This window comes from Vespa mandarinia, chromosome 10 (genome assembly GCF_050613455.1).
Source record: "Vespa mandarinia isolate Hongniang chromosome 10, ASM5061345v1, whole genome shotgun sequence".
Lineage (NCBI taxonomy): Eukaryota > Metazoa > Arthropoda > Insecta > Hymenoptera > Vespidae > Vespa > Vespa mandarinia.
In genome coordinates, this window is record NC_140819.1 from 2,332,117 (window position 1) to 2,352,907 (window position 20,791).

Consider the following 20,791-nt stretch of genomic DNA (forward strand, 5'->3'; position numbering starts at 1 on the left):
TGGAAAAAGACTGTCGTCCTTGGAGAAGGGTAAAAATAAGAAAGAGAGTGTCTCATTTACGTTCTTTATGGTATTATATAGACATTTCATTATATAATTCTTTCTCCAGAGAAATGAAATCCTTTGACAATTGGTATCCAATCGTTTTACTATGATGGAATATGAAATAAATAGGAAAAATTCAATACAGACAATTTTGTATACGTATCAATGTCGTCGTCGTCATTGTTATGAGAAATGAAAAAAAAAAAAGAAAAAAAAATGAAAAGAAAGAAAAAGAGAGAAAAGATCTTGCGTTTGTTTCATGTATAATAAAACAACGCGAAAAAAGATATCCGTCTAACTCCAACGTGCTAAGCGTAGAAAAGTATTCGTCATCTTTTTGCGTAAACGTAAACCATTCTTATGAATATTCAATATATAATCTTTTAGAGAGCGATGCGCGAAGATAAAAAAAAAAAAAGTAGAAAAGAAAAAAGAAAAAAACAGTAAAACATATATGAATCTAAAGAATAATTTTCGAATCGATGAACCATTACGAATGTTCTCGTAAATGGCAATACTTCTATCATCACTTTTGCTCTTTTACTCGATTAATGAATTTATACGAAAGATAGAAATCCAAAAAGCATCGACAAGAAAGAAGGAAAGTTTCTTTCTTGAAACTCTTTGTAAGATGTTTGAATTTAATTCGAGATAATCTGAAAGTTCATTGTATCTTCATATTTCTTCGGACTAATGATTTTTCTGGAAAATTACATTAGGACATTCGAAAAACCGAAACTGTATTTCATCTTTTACTATTTTCCTTATATTTATTTCGAATTTTCGTCTTTTATTTATTTTATTTCATTATTTATTTATTTATTTATTTATTTTATTTTTTACGCATTCAATTTATTCATTTTGAAATGCGATTTGTCCGAAATATTAATCTCTTAAGTCGACTTAATAGTTTTTATTTCGAATTAAAAAAATTTAATTCGTAAAAATAAATTATTTTTCAAAATAATAAAATAAAAGAAAAATATACAAACGTAATATACATTAATTTATGTTGAATCTCTTTTTTAATTTATTAATCGAATATTATTTTTTTTTTCTTTTTTGAAGAAGAAAAAAAAGTAAAATGGGGAGAATGAATAGGTCAAAGAAAGAGATCCTTGACGCGGTTGATCTAGATCAAGGATCTTGGATACAAGGATACTGCTGCTTGATCGGATGAGATATTCAAGCTCCTCGTTGGTAGATCACGAAACTCAAGGTACGAAAATGGGAAAGCATGATCGCGTTCTCGTACAAAAGAAAGGCGACGTGACGAATGCTATGAGCGTGGACGCGAAGATGAATCTCGAAAAGCGATGAAACAGCATCGAAAGAGCTTCTTCTTGTTCTTTCTTCGGCCATCATAGTGATTGCAGAAGGCCCCTACGTGTACATTAATCAGACGAGACGTGCGCTTTCGTTTTAAGGAATGGAGAAGCGTGAAGAAGATCGTCGAGAGCATGTGGAAACGAAATTGTGATTTTGCTGCTCAACGTGAAAGGTGAAAAGAAAATCGGTAATCGTCTTCGATCGATGATCGTTGAGTAATTGCAAGGATGTAAAACTCGTATGTATACACATATATATACATCTTATATACATAGGTATACCATTTATTTAAAAGCCTGTTTCTCTTTAATGCCGTTTAATAATCCAAAATATCCGATGATAATATCTCTTCGATAATACTCTCTAAGATTTCAAAGGTTCATTTATATATATATATATATATATATATATATATATATATATATATATATATATATTTTTTTTACGAACGATCATAAATACATATGCATACATTGAATCAAGGAAGACATTTTTCTTTTCTTTTTTCTTTTTTTTTTCAGCAAGCGATTTTGCACAATTAAAAGACATTCTAAATGTATATACTTACTTAGAACGTATTTAAAAAGTGCGTATACGAAAGAGGACATTGCATCGACCGGCATTAAAAGACACGAAGTACGTTCAATACTTACCTCTCAACTAACTCTTTCTTTGTTGCACAACTGAACGTTTCTCGTTTGTTCCACGAAAAAGCTTCGTTACGGATCTTCTTCTTTTTCTTCCTTTTTTTTTCTTCTGATCGTCTCGACAAAAGGAAACGTCGTGCAAAATAACGGCCATCGAATAGTCTGAGAAGTTAACTTTCGAGTATTGCCATTTTCATTGTATTAATCCGTTTTAGGTAATCCATTTTGAAAAGATTGCATAAATTGCCGTCTCGATAGGGTGAAAGGGGAATCCGGAGGTGATCGTCTCGTACCCGTCGAGAACGGAATCCTCCGGTTGGCTACCTCTAACATGTGAGCAGTCTAGCGAGTTACAAAGAGAAAGAAAGAGAGTGAGAGAAGGACAGGTGGGGTTATTTCCCAGGTAGTACACGCACGCGATGCCCCGGACTCGATGCCCAGGTTCGATTTAATGGTGGGGGAAATTTAGGTTACTCGTAGCACCAAGGGAATGTGGGCCGACTATATACTGGCTCATCACGATCCTCCGTCAGTTCATTCCTTCTTTGTATTTCCAATTCGTAAGACCGATCTTCTTCAATCTCTTCCTTCAACACTCGGCCTCTTTCTATCAATCGTCGTTGGATTTTTCTTGCGTACAAGAAATACTTCCTGCCGATTTTACTCCCCGAACTTAAATCGTACAGGAAGAAAAGGAAAAGAAAAAAAAAAAAGAAGAAGAAGAAGGAGGAGGAGGAAGAAAAAGATTTTTGCTGCGAATTTTTTTTCCAGTGAGTACGACTTTTATTATCTTCTTTTTTATTTTTTCTCTTTTTTTTTTTTTTTTTTTTTTAATTATCTTTTTTCTTTCTTTTGCAAATAAGATTTACGTGAATTCTTAAGAAATTATGAAAGAAGATATTTTGTTATATCGTCGGTGAGAAAATTTTGTCAAGATTCGAATCGATTGCTCTGGTATCTTTTCTCAACTTTGTTTATTGCAGATTTATTTGCGACTTCGTAGGATTATGTTAGATCAATTTATTTATCGTAAAATCTCGTAGTTTAACGTTCGTTATTGGTTTTGATTTTTCATAAAATTAGAATCCATCTGTGATCTTGATCGCGAAATAGCTTGAAATATTACGCACAGATATACATACGTGTTTTTCGTTGATAACTATATACGATGTTCATACTTTTTTTTTTCTATAAGTATATCATACATTTATTTTAAGTCTATGACGCATTATGACCTATGACGTCTTTCTATTAAAAAAAAAAAAGAAAATAAAATAAAGAGAAAAAGAAATTTGCATACACGAATGTCTATTTAAATGTCCAAAAATAAGTTTTGTAGAATATATTTCTTTCTTTTTTGTATAATTTAAATTCTTCGTTGAATAAAATAAGGATTAATAATAAAAAAGTGATTTGTTGAATTATTTCAACTTTGTTAAAAAGGTGTCAATAACTTTACAACTGGTTAGCTTTACGTTGATCAGGTCCGGAACGTATGATGAGATTCTGGTTCCATGTGCAATGATCCGCTTTAAATAAGATAACTTGATATTATAAGCTTTGCTTCCATGTAAAAGAAAAACTTTTGAGTTTTCATCAAAATTCTAATTTTTTCACTGTTCGTAAAAATAAAACGTTAATACATTTTTGAATAAAATCTAGAGAAGGAGGGAGAGAGAGAGAGAGAGAGAGAGAGAGAGAGAGAGAGAGAGAGAGAGAGAAACGAAAAGAGATAGGACTCTCTTCTGCAATTTAAAATATTAATAATTTTTAATTTATTGAAGATAAAAACAAGTTATAGAATGTTTCTATCTCAATATATAATATTATTTTGTTATTGATAAATTTTAACGCATTTATTATTGTCAAAATTATATATTACAATACTTTATTTTTGATTATCTAGAAAAATAAAACAGTAGAAAAAATCAAATTCAAAAATCAAAAATCTTTTTATTCAAAAGACAAAATTTATATACAATATGTATTTTACATCATTTTGCACGGATATATTTCACCAATTACTTTCATGTTTTACAAATTCGACGGAAATGATTGATATTTTAAATAGCACAATGTAAAGTATCACACACACACATATATATATATATATATATCTATGTAATTATCAATGACTCGTTACATCACGAAGAATTATATGTAATCTGAGCGCGTATATAAAAAACCCATTAAGAGAGATTTTCTGCGAAGACAGTTTGTCAATGTCATCTAAAAAGTCGCTAAACATATACTTTCTCTAGTATTCGATAAAAAATGAAAAGAAGAAGAATAAAAAAAAAAAAAGAAAAAAAAAGAAAATAAAAAAAGCGTTAAAGAAATTTCACTAATACAAGTAAGATAATAAGCAAACATGCAACTAACCATTCGTCCTTACGCAAGAAACTTTAGGCTCGTTAAGAACCGATTGCGTATGTATCTTCCTAAGAGAACAAGTACATAATCCATGGTTTAATGTTCCTACTTCGTATACATATCAACGTATGTACATAGATGCAATAAGTTTGCTTATAGCAACTTTCGAGAGCAAGACTTTTGACCGTACGCCTCTTGGTTTTGCGAAATCAAATGCTTCTCTCGTTTAAACCTGCTTAACCATAAGCAATGTTTTTATCTCCCTCCTTCTATTCATCATTCTACACACACACACACACACACACATCTATATCTATGTATATATATATACTTTCGCGAAAGTAAACTCAATAAATTATATTGATTCTTTATTGCAATCTCTCTCCATTACGAAAGAAATATTTACTTTCTTTATATTATTTTGAAATCTTTCCGAAAATATTTGGAAATATGTATGTTTATCCAAAAATTTTTTCTTCATAGTTCATTACGTTATTTTTATTATTATTTTGATTTTAATTGTTTAATTTTTTTTTTTTTTTAATCGGTAAATTCAATGAAATTCTATTCACTTGTAAATAGAATTTTTCTTTGATATTTACAATAATATTTATTTTTTCTCAATTACTTTTTTATTTTTTTTAAAAGGTAATATCAAATTCTCTCGACTCTTTTGATCGATTATTTAATCCTTGTAGAGAATAAAATATTAAAAAGCATTTTCATGTACAATAATGGCAAACCATGTTCCACAGAAACGTTCGCAGTAGTATGAAATTATCGTCTCTCGGATTAGTAGGGTGTTTCTAATTTATATGCCTCCGACTCTTTTGTTCTCCTCGTCTAATCTGCATACAATGTCAAAAGCTTGTCGTCAAAACAATTAGTCACGCGGTCTGTTGCAAGAGAAGCGCGAACGCTTTCCATACGGCGAGTACTCATCACCGAAACGATTTGTCTGCGAACGTTCACAGAACGTTCCAAGTATCTGAGTGACGATTAATTAGCTCGAAGAATTAATTAATTTCTCTTTGAGATTAATTAATTTCTTATTTCTAGTATTGAAATGACGTACAACTCGACGACGATGACTTTTCATTGAGTGCCTTCAGCTCGAATGAAATATTAATTTAATATAATTTTTCATTATTTCGTTTATTATAAAAATACTTGAAAGCAATTAATTTTTCAAATGCGAATAATTTTTTTTAGATAAAACTATTTATTAACTATAGGAGGAACTGTCAAGCGTTGAATCGTCGCTGCTTGTTGTACCGTTGCTTCTATGGTAAAAAACGGACCGGCATCTCGGCGTTTATTCGGAACGCATCCGAGCCATTCTTCTTCGTTGCTTGCGGCAAAAAGTTCGAACCATGAGCTCTTGGTTATCGTTACGCTTCCATTCGCCTTCGGTTACGTCGGAATTCGTTTGAAAATTGTTCCCGAATGCGCGACCGACTCTCCATACGACGAAACACGTTCGTCCTATTAATTAAAAATCGTTAATCTACGTGTAATGATCTTTTAATGATCTCAATTCACCTTTACCTATTTCCTTACGTAAAATTTTTTTTTCAATAAACAATCAATAAAAACAAATTAGATCACGTTTGTATTTTCAAAAAGACATTTATTCTAATACTAAAATTCTTATTTTTAGACAAAATAAAATCCTTATTAATTTGATTCATATAATATAATAAATTAATAAAAGTCTTGAAATATATAATATAAACATAAAACTTTCTCTCTCTCTCTCTCTCTCTCTCTCTCTCTCTCTCTCTCTCTCTCTCTCATTCTCTTTAACGAGATTAAGTTGTTAGTATAATATATTTTTTTTTATAGTTCAATTTTTTTTCTATTTTTTAACCTAGATCGATTAATTTTAATACTATTTTAGTTTAATTTAATTTTTATAGTTTAATTTCTTTTTTTTTTTTAATTCTTTAACCTAGATCAATTAATTTTAATACTATTTTATTAAAAGAACGATCACATTTATCCTACATAGATGATGCGTGAACGAAGAGATGCGTGAAATTGGTGGCGATAAAATTAAGAAGGATGTTCGTAAAATGACTTGGCACATTAAACGAGTAAGCCCTTTTAATAGAGTAGACGAGGAGAAGCTACTCTTAAATGCGAGTTTGTATACCTACGTTAAGTTCGTTTCAAATCGTTGCGTTGAACCAGGTAAAGTAGTAAGCCGGCCAGCTAACGGTTACACCACTCTTACAGCTACGTACACAAGCTTACACACGCAGACCAGGAACGATCGTGGCCGATCTCTCCTTCCGAGAGAACTGTCTTGTACGGTTATCATTCTCATTCACGTTCTCGCAGTCACATTCTCATTCCCATTCTCATTGTCATTCTCATTTTCTTAAACGACGAAGACGAGCTCTCGCGAACTACGAATTCGAAAAGATTTTTCTACTTTTCTTTTTTTTCAATTCTTTGTCCCTCCCCCGTCTGAAAAAGTCGAAAAAATTTTCTTTCAAGACGCCAAGTTAAAAGCACATTAGAAGGATGAATCCAACTGTCTTTTATCGTTTACGATTCATTCCAAGTCCGCAAACGTCCGGTCTCTATCTGAATCCTCGAGAGGTAGAAAGGCGTTCGAACGAGGTCGAAATTAAATGTCGTCGGTCGACCTTGTAAGGTGGGCCATCGAGAGAGACTTCCAATGTTCTAGTTCGCGCTTACTTCGTTCAGAAAGTATGCGGATAGATCTTAATTATCACATATAGATATTAATTATATAAAAAGATTTCAAGGTCTTTATTTTCTCTCAATCCCTTTCTCTTCTTCTTCTTCTTTTCCTTTTTTTTTCTATGGAAACGTTTCATCCTTTTCCTTCTTTCTTTTTTTTTTCTTTCTTTCTTTCTCACTGTTCAATTAATTTCATAAAACATTAAGAATGTTTCTTTATATTTTTCATTGGCTCGATATATATTATTAAATGATATCTTTAAAATTACATTGCGGAAGCTGAAATTATTAAGAAATTTGCATGAAATAACATTCGTAACGGTACAAGTTTGAAGATCGTTTTTTTTTTCGATTCTTTTGATGAAGAAGAATAAGAAGAGGAGGAGGAGGAGGAGGTGGCCCGGGGCAATGCACGTGTCGTTTCGAGATCCATCGATCTTGAACTGAGAGAGGAGAGATATCTGAACTAATGAGCCGATTCTTGAACAACTTTCCTTTCTATTAATGTAGCGCATCGTTCGACGAACGAAAACAAAGTTTCGATCTTCCTGCTATCTCACGTTTTCGCTAGACTAGACTTCCTCTTCTTTTTACTTCATTGAAAGAGATTTTTCGATCCGTAGGAACTTCGAAGTTAGTTTTCTCCGTCTCTTCCTCGTTCTCTTATCGATGTCACATCGTATAAGGAAACGAGATCAAAAAAAAAAGACAAACAAAAAAACAAAAACAAAAATCCTGCGAACTTTTACTTCCTTTTCTTCATTTTTTTCCTCTCTCTCTCTCTCTCTCTTTTTTTCTTTCTCCTTCCTTTTACTTCCGTTCTTTTCCTTTTTCTTCAAAAAGCAAAGCTTTAAAATTGAACTTTCGTTCAAGTCCGTTTAAATGCAAATTTTAACGAAGACAAGAAAGATGAAAAAAAAAAAATAAAGAACAAAAAATAAAAAAGAGAATAAAAAAATAAAAAAAACATAAAAAGAGAATAAAAAAAAGAAGTTGAAATTATTCAACGGTTTAGAAGTCGTCACCTCGTTCCAGGTCGAAACTTTCCTTTTAAAAGTGTTTTCTGAATGTTATAAGTTATAATTTTCGTTCTGTAAAGTTTGCGTCGCTTCGACGAACGAGATATCGTTGCTTAACGCTTTACCGATCATACTTGAATAAATTGAAGAGTTAGAATTATTTATCATTTTACTTGTTATATATTCATTCTGATAATAAAAAAAAAAAAAAAAAAAAAAGTAAAAAATCAAAGATGCTATTTCACGAACGTCCATCGAGTAAAAGTAAAATTAATAGGGAATTCCTTTGAGTAAGCATCGAAATAATTTCTTTTCTTTCGTTTTATTTCTTTTTATTTTTTTTTTTTTTTTTTGTGAAAAATATTAGAATTCGCTTGTAAACCGAGGGAATCGGATTTCACAAAGATAAACTAATCAAAATCCAAAATCTTAACGGAAACGGATGTTCACTCATATAACCGGTAACGAAAGTTTGTTACAGTATGCATTTTATTTGATCTCGTCGCACTTTCAGGTAACAATGTTGTTGTAACTAGTTTTTCATGACGATAATCAGAGAGAAGATTTCGTCATAAGTTGAAACGGAAGTCGCGTATTTTTTACGAGTAATATATTTTTTGAATTGTAATTACAAATTGTGTAATTAATGTGCAATCTTTCTTTTCTAATTTAAAAAGTATATTGTTACACGTATACGTTCATACGTTCATTTTTTTGTAGATTTGATTAAAATTTGATAGTAAAAGAAAAAGAAGATTTTTCACATGTCAAAAAAAAAGAAAGATTATAATAATAATAATAATAATAATAATGATAATAATAATAATAATAATAATAATAATAATAATAATAATAATAATAATAATAATAATAATAATAATAATAATAATAATAATATTAATAATTACAAGTACGGATCGAATATTTCGAGGAAATAATTTCTGAATTCTCTGTTACTAATAATGAATTTTAACATTACGCAAGTATGTGTATATATATATATATATATATATACATATATACACATACTCGTACACTCATATGTGTATATATATATAGTAATAATATTCTCAACATCGTTAATTTTTCTAACAAACTTCCCTTTCTAACGCGTCTTAAGCATACGTCTCTATAGATTACATTAGATTTTTTCCCTTGCGTAATCCAGTCTTATGTAATTCCTGTCATCACTGTAGTTATTTCTGATCATTCGTCTTATTATAACAATCACTATTATTTAACACCTCTATCTGCATTCTCTTTCTCTTCGTTTCTTTTTTTATTTCTTTCTCTCTTTTTTTTTTATTATCCCGTATTTAAGCAAATAATATTACTCGCTATTTCTTTGAATCTTTTAACTTACCTTCCCATCCTTAATAAAGTACTCTTTCTTTGTATTTTCTTTTCCTTTCTTCTTTTTGTTTTTTTTTCTTTTTCGACGTTGTATAATCTCAATATGAGGACGATCCTACTTATTTTTGTCTTATCCTCCTCATTATAAAGATAGTAATCATTACTACAGCAAGGATCTTCTAGCTTAATTAACGCGAACAACGAAGAAAGCTAAATCGTTTTGCACGCTCGTTTGAGAGCAAAGGAAAATGGATTCGCGCATGATGAAACCAAACGATACGTTCTTTCCCAGCTCTTTCGAACTCGTTCTTTCAAGAAAATGTCGTGTAAAAGGATTTAACGCATGTCACGCTCGTATGCACATGAAACTCTATGATATATGATTAAAATGGCTCTATACCGAAGAGAATCGTTGTATCTATTTGAAAAGAGAAAAAAGAAAGAAGAGGAGGAAGCAGAAGAAGAAGAAGAAGAAGAAGAAAAAAAACCTCACGCTATTGTGCGTGAAAAACGAACGACTTCGAATAAGCTCACGATTAACTCGGTTTGTCGTATAAAAGACACGCTCTTACTATCTCTTTAGTAATGCTTTGAAATAAGAAAGTTTTAATGGTTCGTTCGACGATCGTTATTTTCGTTTCACTAAAGTAGAGGATGAAAGAAATTGAAAGGGAATCGACGTCTGCAACATTTTTTTTTCTTTCTTTCTTTCTACTGAAATCTATTCGATATAATGTAAGATTGTGCGAAAAGACATTACGACATATATAAAAAAAAAAAAAAAAGAAACAAGAATGATTATCTTCTTACGATAAGATATATCATAGAAAGCTGAGTGCAAAAGACTCAAACACGTATCACTTTATGATCCTTAATGCGAAGTGGATAATAGATGTATCTATCTTTCTTTCGGAAGATATGAATTAATGATAATAATAATATTTTCAAACAAGATCGTAGGTTCGTTCGTCCGATGAATTACAATTTCGATTTCTCTTTCTTAATGGGAAAAAAAAAAAGAAAAAAATAATAATAATAATAAAAAGGAAAAGAAAAAGAGAAAAGGATAATTGAAATCATACTAAATGCATCAAATGAATTTGTGTATCAGGATCACGAACGTCGTCGTCGTTATTTTCTAATCAAATTCGACGATAGGACGAAATTTAGTATTTGAAAGTTGTTGGACGAGAGCGAAAGACTTCGATGACTTTGGAGAAAGGCTCGAGAAAGGACATTGAAATTTCTATACGAGGATCGTGATCTACGCGCTAAAATAGTATCTATACTATTTTAAATCGGTCGTCGTCGAGACGGCCAGAGTCGTCGATCCTAATCTCTCGACGGTAGTACGTTGCTTTGGAAAGGCAAGAAAGGCTCATCGAAGATTCAAAGGAGTCAGGAGAGAAAGGCTCGATAGAACATTTGCCAAGAATCTTTTACTAGTATGTCTTTCCTCTAAGACGATCGGTTCTACCTTCTCTTCGTTTCTTCCTAGTCTTACGGCTAAACTTCTTAACTCGAACGTCAACAACGACGAGTTTTACTGTCGGACGCTCACCTAAGGCCGGTAAACTCGACTCGCACGGTCTTCGTGACACTCGTCGTATCACGAACAGTTTAGAAAGTCTCGTCCTCTCGTTCTCTCGTCACCTCGGATATATCCATCTAGGATATGTATACCTATATATATCGTATATGTATAGAAAGGTACTGATTATGTTATTGCATTCGAGTTCGAGGAAAGTCACGGATTTTTGCAGTATCGTCGAAGGGAGAAGTAAAGAGAGAAAGAGAAAGAGAGAGAGAGAGAGAGAGAGAGAGAGAGAATGAGAAAGAAAAATAATAAAAATAAGATATAAAAAATTGTGTAGCCGTAAGCGTTTATAAAAAAGAAAATTTACATTCTTCGATTTATCAATTTAATATAAATTATGATCAATATAATATAAATTATGATTAATAGAAATATCTAATATGAATTTAAATATCTAGACGTACAAGCGCGAGTGTATATTTTTACATTTTTAAATCCATCTTTTTTCTTTTTTCTTTTTTCTTTTTTTCTTCTTTTTCTTCTTTTTTTTTATTTTTTTTTTTTTTTAACTTAAAGACGATTTATTTTTCAAATTTTCGAGGGAAAAAATGAAATGTCTTTTCAATTAACAAATTTACAATCGGAAAAATGCAACGATACCATTTACAAAATCTAAAGAGATCCATTAGCATTAAAGAGGAAAAAGTCGTACGATTTTTAGATGACGCGAGCTTCAGATAGTCGTCGATAAGCCGAGAATATACGATGATGGATCGTCGAGTTCGGGTCTTTCGAGGAGATGTCGTTTCCTTCGAATTTTTCACAACGTGCGACACCGGGTTACAGTGATCGGGCTTCATTCCCGATGAATTTCCTTCTTCGGTTGGAACGTACACGTAGCACGGAGTTAAGATAAAAAAGCACAAGTTTGCCCGTATATGTACCGCCGCCCCCTCTTCTCTTCACCTTCCTCCGATATGTGTACGTATCCTTATGTAGGTATGCATGTAAGTACTTACGCCTTCCGCGATTACATGAGTCTGTTATGTTCCCGTCAACTTTTCGAAGAGAGTTAGTTTCTCTTCCCGTCGAGTTTGACAGTTCGTTCGATTTGTCCTTATAACGGCTTTCATAGAAATTTTTTTCTTATCTTTTTTCTTTTTTCTTTTTTCTTTTTTCTTTTCCTCTTTTTTTGTTTTTTTTTGTTTTTTTTTTTGTATACATCTAATTTAAGCTCTAAGAAAAATAAATTACGCGGTAATTTCGTATATAGAAATATTATCACGTGGAATGAATAAATAAATTATATCCTCTTTTTTCTTTTCTTTCTTCTTCTTCTTCTTCTTCTTCTTTTTAAAAATTTTTCCAAAGATTTGATTATTTAACAAAGTAGTAAAAAGTTATTTGTACGAATTTAATTATTAATAATCGTACATATAACGAATTAAAAATAAGAATTGAAAAAATTAACGAGTTCCTCGATTGAGCTTTTGATTAAACTAAAATTATAATTTATATGCGATAATTAATATAAATTTATAATTACAAAAGTCTAAAATTTTTTAAAACCTAAAATTATAAAAAATAATATTTTAGGAATGACATCGAAATAAATTTGTTTTGGTAAAAGATATTTTAAAATGTACTTGGTCATCGGGTCACTGGAATCCATCTGTCTCTTTCTTTCTTTTCTCTTTCTCTTTACGTAGACGTTTAGAATGTATACGTGATTAACGAGAACACACACGTATATATGTACACACTCATACGCATACACATATACATCATTAACGAGTAATCTTTTCCTGGCCGCGGTCGTGGTACCATCAACGCGTTTTGCATTGGATAAACTTGAAATGACTACGAGACGTACGAGCGAATCGCATGCATACCACGTTCAGTATGCTCGTGTACGTGTTCGTGAAAAAAAAAGAGAAAAGAAAAAGAAAAAAGAAAAAAGAAAAAAGAGAAAAGAGAAAGAGAGAGATGGAAAACTCTCACCTTACCCGTCTTTTCGTGCGACAGTTTGCGCGTTTTAGGGGCTTTAATTTCCGTACGAATAGGTTCGATCGAATTACGGGACGAAAATTCGAACGAACGACGATGAGATTTTTCCATCGAGATTTTTGTCGTTACTGAATAAAATGAAACAAAAAAAAAAAGAAAGAAAAAAAGAAAACAAAAAGAATATGCGACAGTAATCTTTGATTTAATTGAAAATTCCTGTTTTGAACATAAATATTAATTGAAACATAAATATTAATTGAAACAGAAATATTAATTATTATTTAATTACTCATTAATTCATTATTTATTTATTTATTGAATTGAATAATAAATTATTAATTAATTAATGTGTTCGTTTCACTATCGATTAAAACTAGACAATATATTTCATGCTATGAAATTTATTATATTAAAACGATCGCAAGTGCAATAAGGTAAACTTAAACGATAAAAAGTAGGTGAAAGATAAAGATATATCGTATATAATGTTCTATAACGGTATATTCAACTAATACCATACGTGCCTTGCTTTCAAGAGTTGCGAATTATATATCAATAGGACATCGCCCCCATTCATTGAGACTTAGAGAAAAGGAAAAGAGAGAAAGAGAGAAAGAGAGATAGAGAGATTTTATATCGTTTGTTTTTTCTCTTAGCAGAGAAAACATCGTTTGAAGATTTTCTACTATTTCTTGGAGATATTTTACGATTTATAAGGTTTACTTTTGTTGTGATTTTCACGATCCAAAATACGAAATAGTGAAGAGAGTTGCTCGTGAAAATTCTCTCTCTTTTCTCTCTCTCTCTCTCTCTCTCTCTCTCTCTCTCTCTCGCGCGCAAATTTCCACGTTTCGAGTCAATCTCACACGTCGTTGAAGTTCCAGCATCCAATCTTCGATTGTCTCTCTCTCTCTCTCTCTCTCTCTCTTTCTCTCTTTTTCTTCCTCTCTCTTTCGAAGTGAATGCATCGTGAGAAAATAGCGAAAGATAAGCGCGAGTGAATTGAAGAGTTGTATCGGCTCGCAACACTCACGGAGAAAGCGCAAGTACCGAGCATCGTACTATGATTAAAAGCAGACAGAGAAAGAGATATATAAGGAAGGAAAGAGAGAGAGAGAGAGAGAGAGAGAGAGAGAGAGAGAGAGAGAAAGAGAGAGAAAACAAAGTACGTATTTAATGAGACAAACCATCTTCTATCTCGCTCTTTTCTACCGAGCATTATAAAAGCGTGCGGATCATTGAATGCGTGGGAGTTAGCAACCTCGTCTATATCTTCCTCTTCACTTCCTAGTATTTCCTCGTCTAATACGAATAACTAGCATTTTTTACGAGTCGATCGAGAAAATCAAATTTCTCTATAAAAATATTTCAATGGAACTCATCACTTCTTTTTTTTTTTTTTTTATTAATTCGAGATCAATGTCCGGTTATATATGGTTATCGTAAATATAATATAAAATGAAAGAGAGAAAAATTGATAATTTCAACGACGATTCTATAGTTAAAATATTTCAATGATGATTAAATATTTCAATGATAATTAAGCCGAAAGTGATTGATGAAGTTGTTGTTCTCGAACGAAAGTTTTGGACGGTAGATTAAATTCCGTGTTTTATGTTAATGTCACTTTTACGAAGAGGGGAAAGAAGAGTCGTTTCTTACGGTTCTTTAACCATAAGATATATGAGAATTTTTCTTAAAGAGTATAAAGAATACGAACGTAATATAACGCTCGATTTAATCACCAATTGTTTATGACTTACTGCTATTAAGCGAACACGCTATATTAAATATACTTGTTATTATTCATTAGAAAGATCTCGATTTAATAAAATAATGATTAACGATTTCGAATTAATGAATCTTAGCGGAATTCTTATATCACAAATATACTTTACAAACAGATAATGAATATAATTTATTTTTATTGTTTTGAAAATAATTGATTTGATGATAATAATTAATGTTATAATGCGAACGTATTGCATATAGATATATAAAATATAAAAATGTTTATGGTTAAACTTAATAAAGTTAAGGTAGTAGAAAAGCTCGATACGTCTGCGACGTGTTAACTAACGATACTGGAAGGAATTTCATTTTTATAGTGTTCTTACGCGCAATTTAATGTTTCGACGCTGAGGTTAATGTACCTTTGCCTTTCAGACTGGTTTACGAGTACTGAGAATGTAAGAATACGGACGTACGTGATCATTTGAACCTGACATTTACGGTAACCGACGTGAGAGTGATCAACCAGTATCTTCGTGATTATTTCAAAATCCAAACTGCAACTTCCTTACGGTCACGTTCATCCTATAATTTGCGAGTTTAAGATACTACATTTACGATTTTATGAACCGCATGATAAATCCGATGATGAATACCAAGAAATATGACAAATATACAAAACTTATGAACCGCAAGAAAAAGACCTTACCGAACCGCATAATAAATCTGACGAATATCAAGAAATATGATAAATATATCCAAGTTATGAGTAGGTAGAAATGAGACGTTATATGACGTCATGATAAATCTGACTAAAGTAAAGAAATATGATAAATATATTAAAGTTTATTAACATTAATCATATAGTGTTTCTTTTTCTTTTTTTTTTTTTGTTTTTTTTTTTCTTCTAAAAAGGTTATCTGATGATAATAATCTAAATAACAGAGTAGTTATAAAACAAACGTCGTAGAAAATATTTATCAAATGATTTAAAAAATAGCAATATAATAATCGTTATATAGCAGAAATATTTTTATAATAATTTTATAATATTCGTTCAATTTCACTTCGGACCGAAGTAAATAAGAAAATGTAAAGAAGGAATCTCAACGATTATACAGTGGAATCTTAGAAGCCATGAACGATCGAACTATACGTTAAAGATTCGCTATAAACCGAATGATAGCAACTCGTAGAAAGTCGTTCTCGGTTCTTTACCAATGAAAGTCATTAGTAAAACGATCGGAGGCTATCTCGATCTGTGCGATGCGTGAAATCGATCCTTGATCATCCAGCTTCTTCGTCTTTTTCTTCTGTTTTTCTTCTTTTTATCCTCGGGCTCTACTCTCGTCATTACCCGACAGAATTATATTTCAAGTCACGTGTTCTCTTCCTCGATCGAGATTGGAATTGTATCGGTCTTATCCGTATAAACCATTGAAATAAAAAATCTCGGAAAAAATTTGAGAGCGAAGGAAAATTTAATTACACATTTATGTACATTTATATACATATATGTATATAAATCAAAAAACAGCAGTATCATTTTTCTAAATATATATTTTTAAATATCATATAATATCATTTTCTAAATATATATATATATATTTTTTTTTTTCTAAATATAATGAACTTCACTATAGTTAATAACGGACTAGTTATAAAAAACTTAACTATAGTTAAGTTCATTATCAATATGAAACTAGTTTTAAAATATCATAAATTTTTTAATTTTTAATAATATATCTAATCGATAAATATATGCGATCATCCGATATTTTTTAAATCTTAGTATTATAAACTCCTGATCGAATATTCTCAAAAATATTTCTTAACGTCTCATTCAGTGGAATATTTTTATCAACATTCCTACGTTATCTTATCTTCTTTTTTTTTTATGTATATATCTCGCTTAAGTTGCACAAATTATTTGCTTGATTGAAATTGAATTGGAAATTGGCAAAATTAAGATTCGATGTTGCAATCGGTAATTCAGATGGAATTTCTATCTTCAATGGAATTCGAAACCAAAAATGGTGAGATTACGAAAGACGGTAGCCTGTTATCGATATGACGTAACGGAGTTCCATCGATATATCATCATTTTTTTCTTTTTTCTTTTTTTCATTTTCTTTCGCTACCACCTTTTACTTTTATCATAAATATCAATCGTACGTTTCATAACGTAATAGCTCTTGAATGAATAAATTTCGAATGGTAAATTTAATGATTACATACAGTATTACATGAAAATATGATAATGTTCTTAAAATTCATATCCGAGTTTATAGTTAAAAGGTAAGTAATGTGAAATTTCATACAACTAAGAATAAATTCAATTCAAAAATTTCCCGAAATTTACTTTAAATTTAACGATTTAATTTATCTCCCAATGGAAAAAGCCAAAAATATCGTATCATATACGAAACGTACATACTTTTTTTTTCTTTCTTTTTCTATTCAAGGTTTAGGAGTATGAGGATTATCGTCTGTTTGCTGTTCCTCGGCGTAATCGCCGTGAACGCTCAGCGTCGATTGTCCTTGCCGGATCCACGAAGTTGTGCGAATCGTAAGTATTCTATATAAAATTTTATAATGGATTTTCGAGGGGATAAAGGGAAAAGAAGAAGATAAAAAAAAAGCGAAAATAAAATAGAGAAAAAGAGAACTTTCATTTCAGATGAATGAACTATAAATAATATCTGTGCTATATTATGATACAATTAAAAATATTTTATTAATGCTTTAGAGAACATTATTATATTCGTTCGATTAATGGTTAATTATAAAAAAATAAAAGAAAAAAGACGATGATGGATAGAAAGTAACGTTCCGATCGATTACAACGTTTCGATACTGCAATGATATCGGACAATCTTCACAACCCAGATCCCCTTCGATTTGAGAGAGAAAAAAAAAAGAACAAAAAAGAAACTTTCGCGAATTTAAAAGAAATTTTTTTCGAACGAAGAAACATGAGAGTCTATGATTTAGAACGGAGGTTCTTAAACGACGATAGTCACGAAAGTATCCATCTATAATTACGATTTAAGTATGCGTCGCGTTTCCCGGCTGTAATAATATTTCATTCGAGTTTGAGCACTTTATTGTAGTTAAGTTAAATGTTTTGTGCGACGATTAAAGAGACGTAGTTAACCCTAACCAACTGACCATGGCTAATCGTAGGGATTTTGCTGCAGTTATTCACTGTCCCTCTTCTCTCTCTCTATATATATATATACATATATATATATTTCTTTCTCAAGTTTTATGTATGTACATATATATATATATATACATTTTTCTTTCGCTTCCTTTTTCTCTCTCCTTGTCTATCTCCCTTTCAATTTCTTTTCCACTTCCGAAGGTTATATTTTATTACGTGAGAAAGAGGACGAACTATCGGGTAGAAAAAAATCGAACAGCCATATAAGTATCTATGTCGGTAATTTTTACATCTCTATTACCTTTTTCTTTCTTTTTCCAATCGATATAAATTCGTTCATTATCGATTTGTCCTATATTATGATAGATCGCTAAATTATTATCTATTCGTATTACTTCATCGAAACTTATTGAACTCTTTCGTTACTCAAGCGTATAGTAACTATACTCAGACAAGAAAACAGAAATCATTGATCCACGGATATGGCAATCAAGTGTTTCAACGAGATGTCCCGTCCTTCTCCGCTTTCCTAATCAAACGTATCCAAAGCCTTTTATTGATCATTAATGCGGTCGACTTGAGACAGAGATGGTAGCGCAACGAATTCATGTTTTTGATGTAAACGGAATTAACGATCGTCTTACAAATATATAGTAACTGCAAAGGTATTTATACGATGTAGATCATCGATGTTTAAAAAATAAATAAATAAAAGAAAAGAAAAGAAAAGGAAAAGAAAATAAACAGATCGAAAAGGAATACATCGATTATTGTATTTAATAAAAAAATAATGGCAATCTTGTGTAATTATTATCTCGATTCGCAGGCGTTCGTCATGCGAGTTACAGGGACGCAAGGGGTGTCTCTCATTCGTACTTCTTCAGTTGGGAACATTTGCCGACTAGAAGCCTCGAGGTGGACTGGCTTGATGCTCGTAACATTTGCCGTCGTCATTGCATGGACGCGGTATCTCTCGAGACGCCACAAGAAAATGAATTCATCAAGCAAAGAGTAGCCAGAGGTAAATTTATGTGAACTTTGTGTAACGCACGATTCGTATTCGATGGATACATTCTGATTTAAACGTATTTTAAAAGATAGATTTCAGCTTTCATTGATAAGATTTTATTTTCGATAGTAAATCTTCTCATATAATATTATAGTAAATCTTTCTCATTATAATATTCCACGAATTACATTGCTAGAAAAAGAGAGAAAAAAAAATTTCTTTCGTAACATCCAACGCATTCGTAGGGTATATCTTTTGAATTAAATTCACTCGTGTTGTAAGAAAAGTAATATTTGTGTTACGAGATAAATTTCAAGTATACGTATTTCGTAACTCACGTAACATACTCGTTTTTATTGAAATACGTAGTTCACTTTCACCAAAGTCGTAAAAAAATGAAATTAAGAGAACGAAAAATGGTCTCGCGTGTATCGTACTCCTGCGATGTATTATAAAATCTCAAAATGATCTTTTGTTTAATTTAAATCGGACGCGTGAGAATAAAAAAAGAAAAATGAAAAAAGAAAAAAAGAAAAGAAAAGAAAACGGAAGGAAGGATTATAAAATTAGAGAAAGGTATCCCTTTAAAATGATATACACTTTAATCAACATTTAATATTACATACTACATAATATATTTGCTGTATCAAAAGTTTTCTTAATGTAATATAAACGATCATGAGTAGAAAATCATCATAGATTTGGATTCATGCGAGAAGGTAGAAATTAGATTTTCGAAGCGAGAATCGAATAATTTCGAATCAAGGGAAATATTATTTAACGCGATTCCGTCGTCAGGAAACGTGAGATACATCTGGACTTCTGGACGTAAATGCAATTTTAACGGTTGCGACCGTCCCGATCTTCAACCGCAAAATGTCAACGGATGGTTCTGGTCTGGATCCGGTGCTAAAATCGGACCGACCAGCCAACGTAATTCTGGGGATTGGAGCCATACTGGTGGATATGGTCAGCCACAGCCAGACAACCGCGAGGCTGCTCAGGTACTGCGGTCTTTTCCATTCTCTCTTTACTTTCCCTTCGATTTCGTTCGTCCTATTCGCGTTCGATTTTCTCATCTTCACTTATCCGATTCTATTTGATTGAAACTCCTTACAAAAAGACCTTTCTCTTTTCCATTCTATTACCTTTCTTACGATCTATCGTAGATCGTATTTCATATAGGAAATATCCTCTGATTTTTATCAATTTCAACATGACACGACTTCATTCGTGTTCATGAAGAAGAAAAAGAAAGAAAGATAAAAAGAAAGAAAGAAAGAAAAAAAAAATACGAAGAAAGAGTTATCCCTTGAAAGATCTTGATTTTAACATTTATCATCACAGGGTAACGATGAATCCTGCCTGTCCATTCTCAACAACTTCTACAACGACGGCATTAAATGGCACGACGTTGCCTGTCATCACGTAAAGCCATTCGTTTGCGAGGACAGCGATGAGCTTCTGAATTTCGTCGCCTCTCGAAACCCGGGAATCCGTTTGTAAAGGTGTAAATGCATTCAACGAGAGACAACCCAGACGAGATCCCACAACGGACGATAGACGCGATAATTAAGATAATGTCGCTTCGTGGTTATCCCATATTGCCGTTTATTTATGATTTACTAACCGATAATTTTTTATTTACGAAATTCGAGACTCTTTTAATCTTTTGTGATTCGTCGAGAGACAAAAAAGAAAAAAAAAATTATTGAACGATTAGATAATAGAGCACATATACGAAGTAAGGTGGCGTAGCAAAAGTATTATATATATGTCATCATTTTGTACCTTTTCTTTTTTCTTACATAAATATATATATAAATATATATGTATATATAGTTTATAATGTATCCTTCGATT

General features: G+C 31.4%; 1 protein-coding gene and 1 long non-coding RNA gene across 2 annotated transcripts; both read left to right on the top strand.

Annotated features, from left to right (window-relative positions):
• Positions 1–1,117: 1,117 nt before the first annotated feature.
• On the top strand, positions 1,118–2,767 carry LOC146872698 (uncharacterized). The gene is made up of 3 exons (XR_014982673.1): positions 1,118–1,546; positions 1,896–2,010; positions 2,237–2,767. It is a non-coding gene; the product is annotated as an uncharacterized LOC146872698 (long non-coding RNA).
• On the top strand, positions 2,570–20,763 carry CTL5 (C-type lectin 5). The gene is made up of 5 exons (XM_035873405.2): positions 2,570–2,791; positions 17,219–17,322; positions 18,746–18,940; positions 19,727–19,932; positions 20,276–20,763. The coding sequence occupies exons 2-5, from the start codon at positions 17,229–17,231 to the stop codon at positions 20,432–20,434; spliced, it is 654 nt and encodes a 217-aa protein (XP_035729298.2). The 5' UTR covers positions 2,570–2,791; positions 17,219–17,228; the 3' UTR covers positions 20,435–20,763.
• Positions 20,764–20,791: the final 28 nt, after the last annotated feature.

Coding starts and splice junctions, on each gene's coding strand:
- CTL5 (XM_035873405.2), top strand. CDS start 17,229: ATGAGGATTATCGTCTGTTTGCTGTTCCTCGGCGTAATCGCCGTGAAC. Junction 17,323..18,745: donor TCCACGAAGTTGTGCGAATC/GTAAGTATTCTA, acceptor CTCGATTCGCAG/GCGTTCGTCATGCGAGTTAC. Junction 19,933..20,275: donor ACAACCGCGAGGCTGCTCAG/GTACTGCGGTCT, acceptor TTATCATCACAG/GGTAACGATGAATCCTGCCT.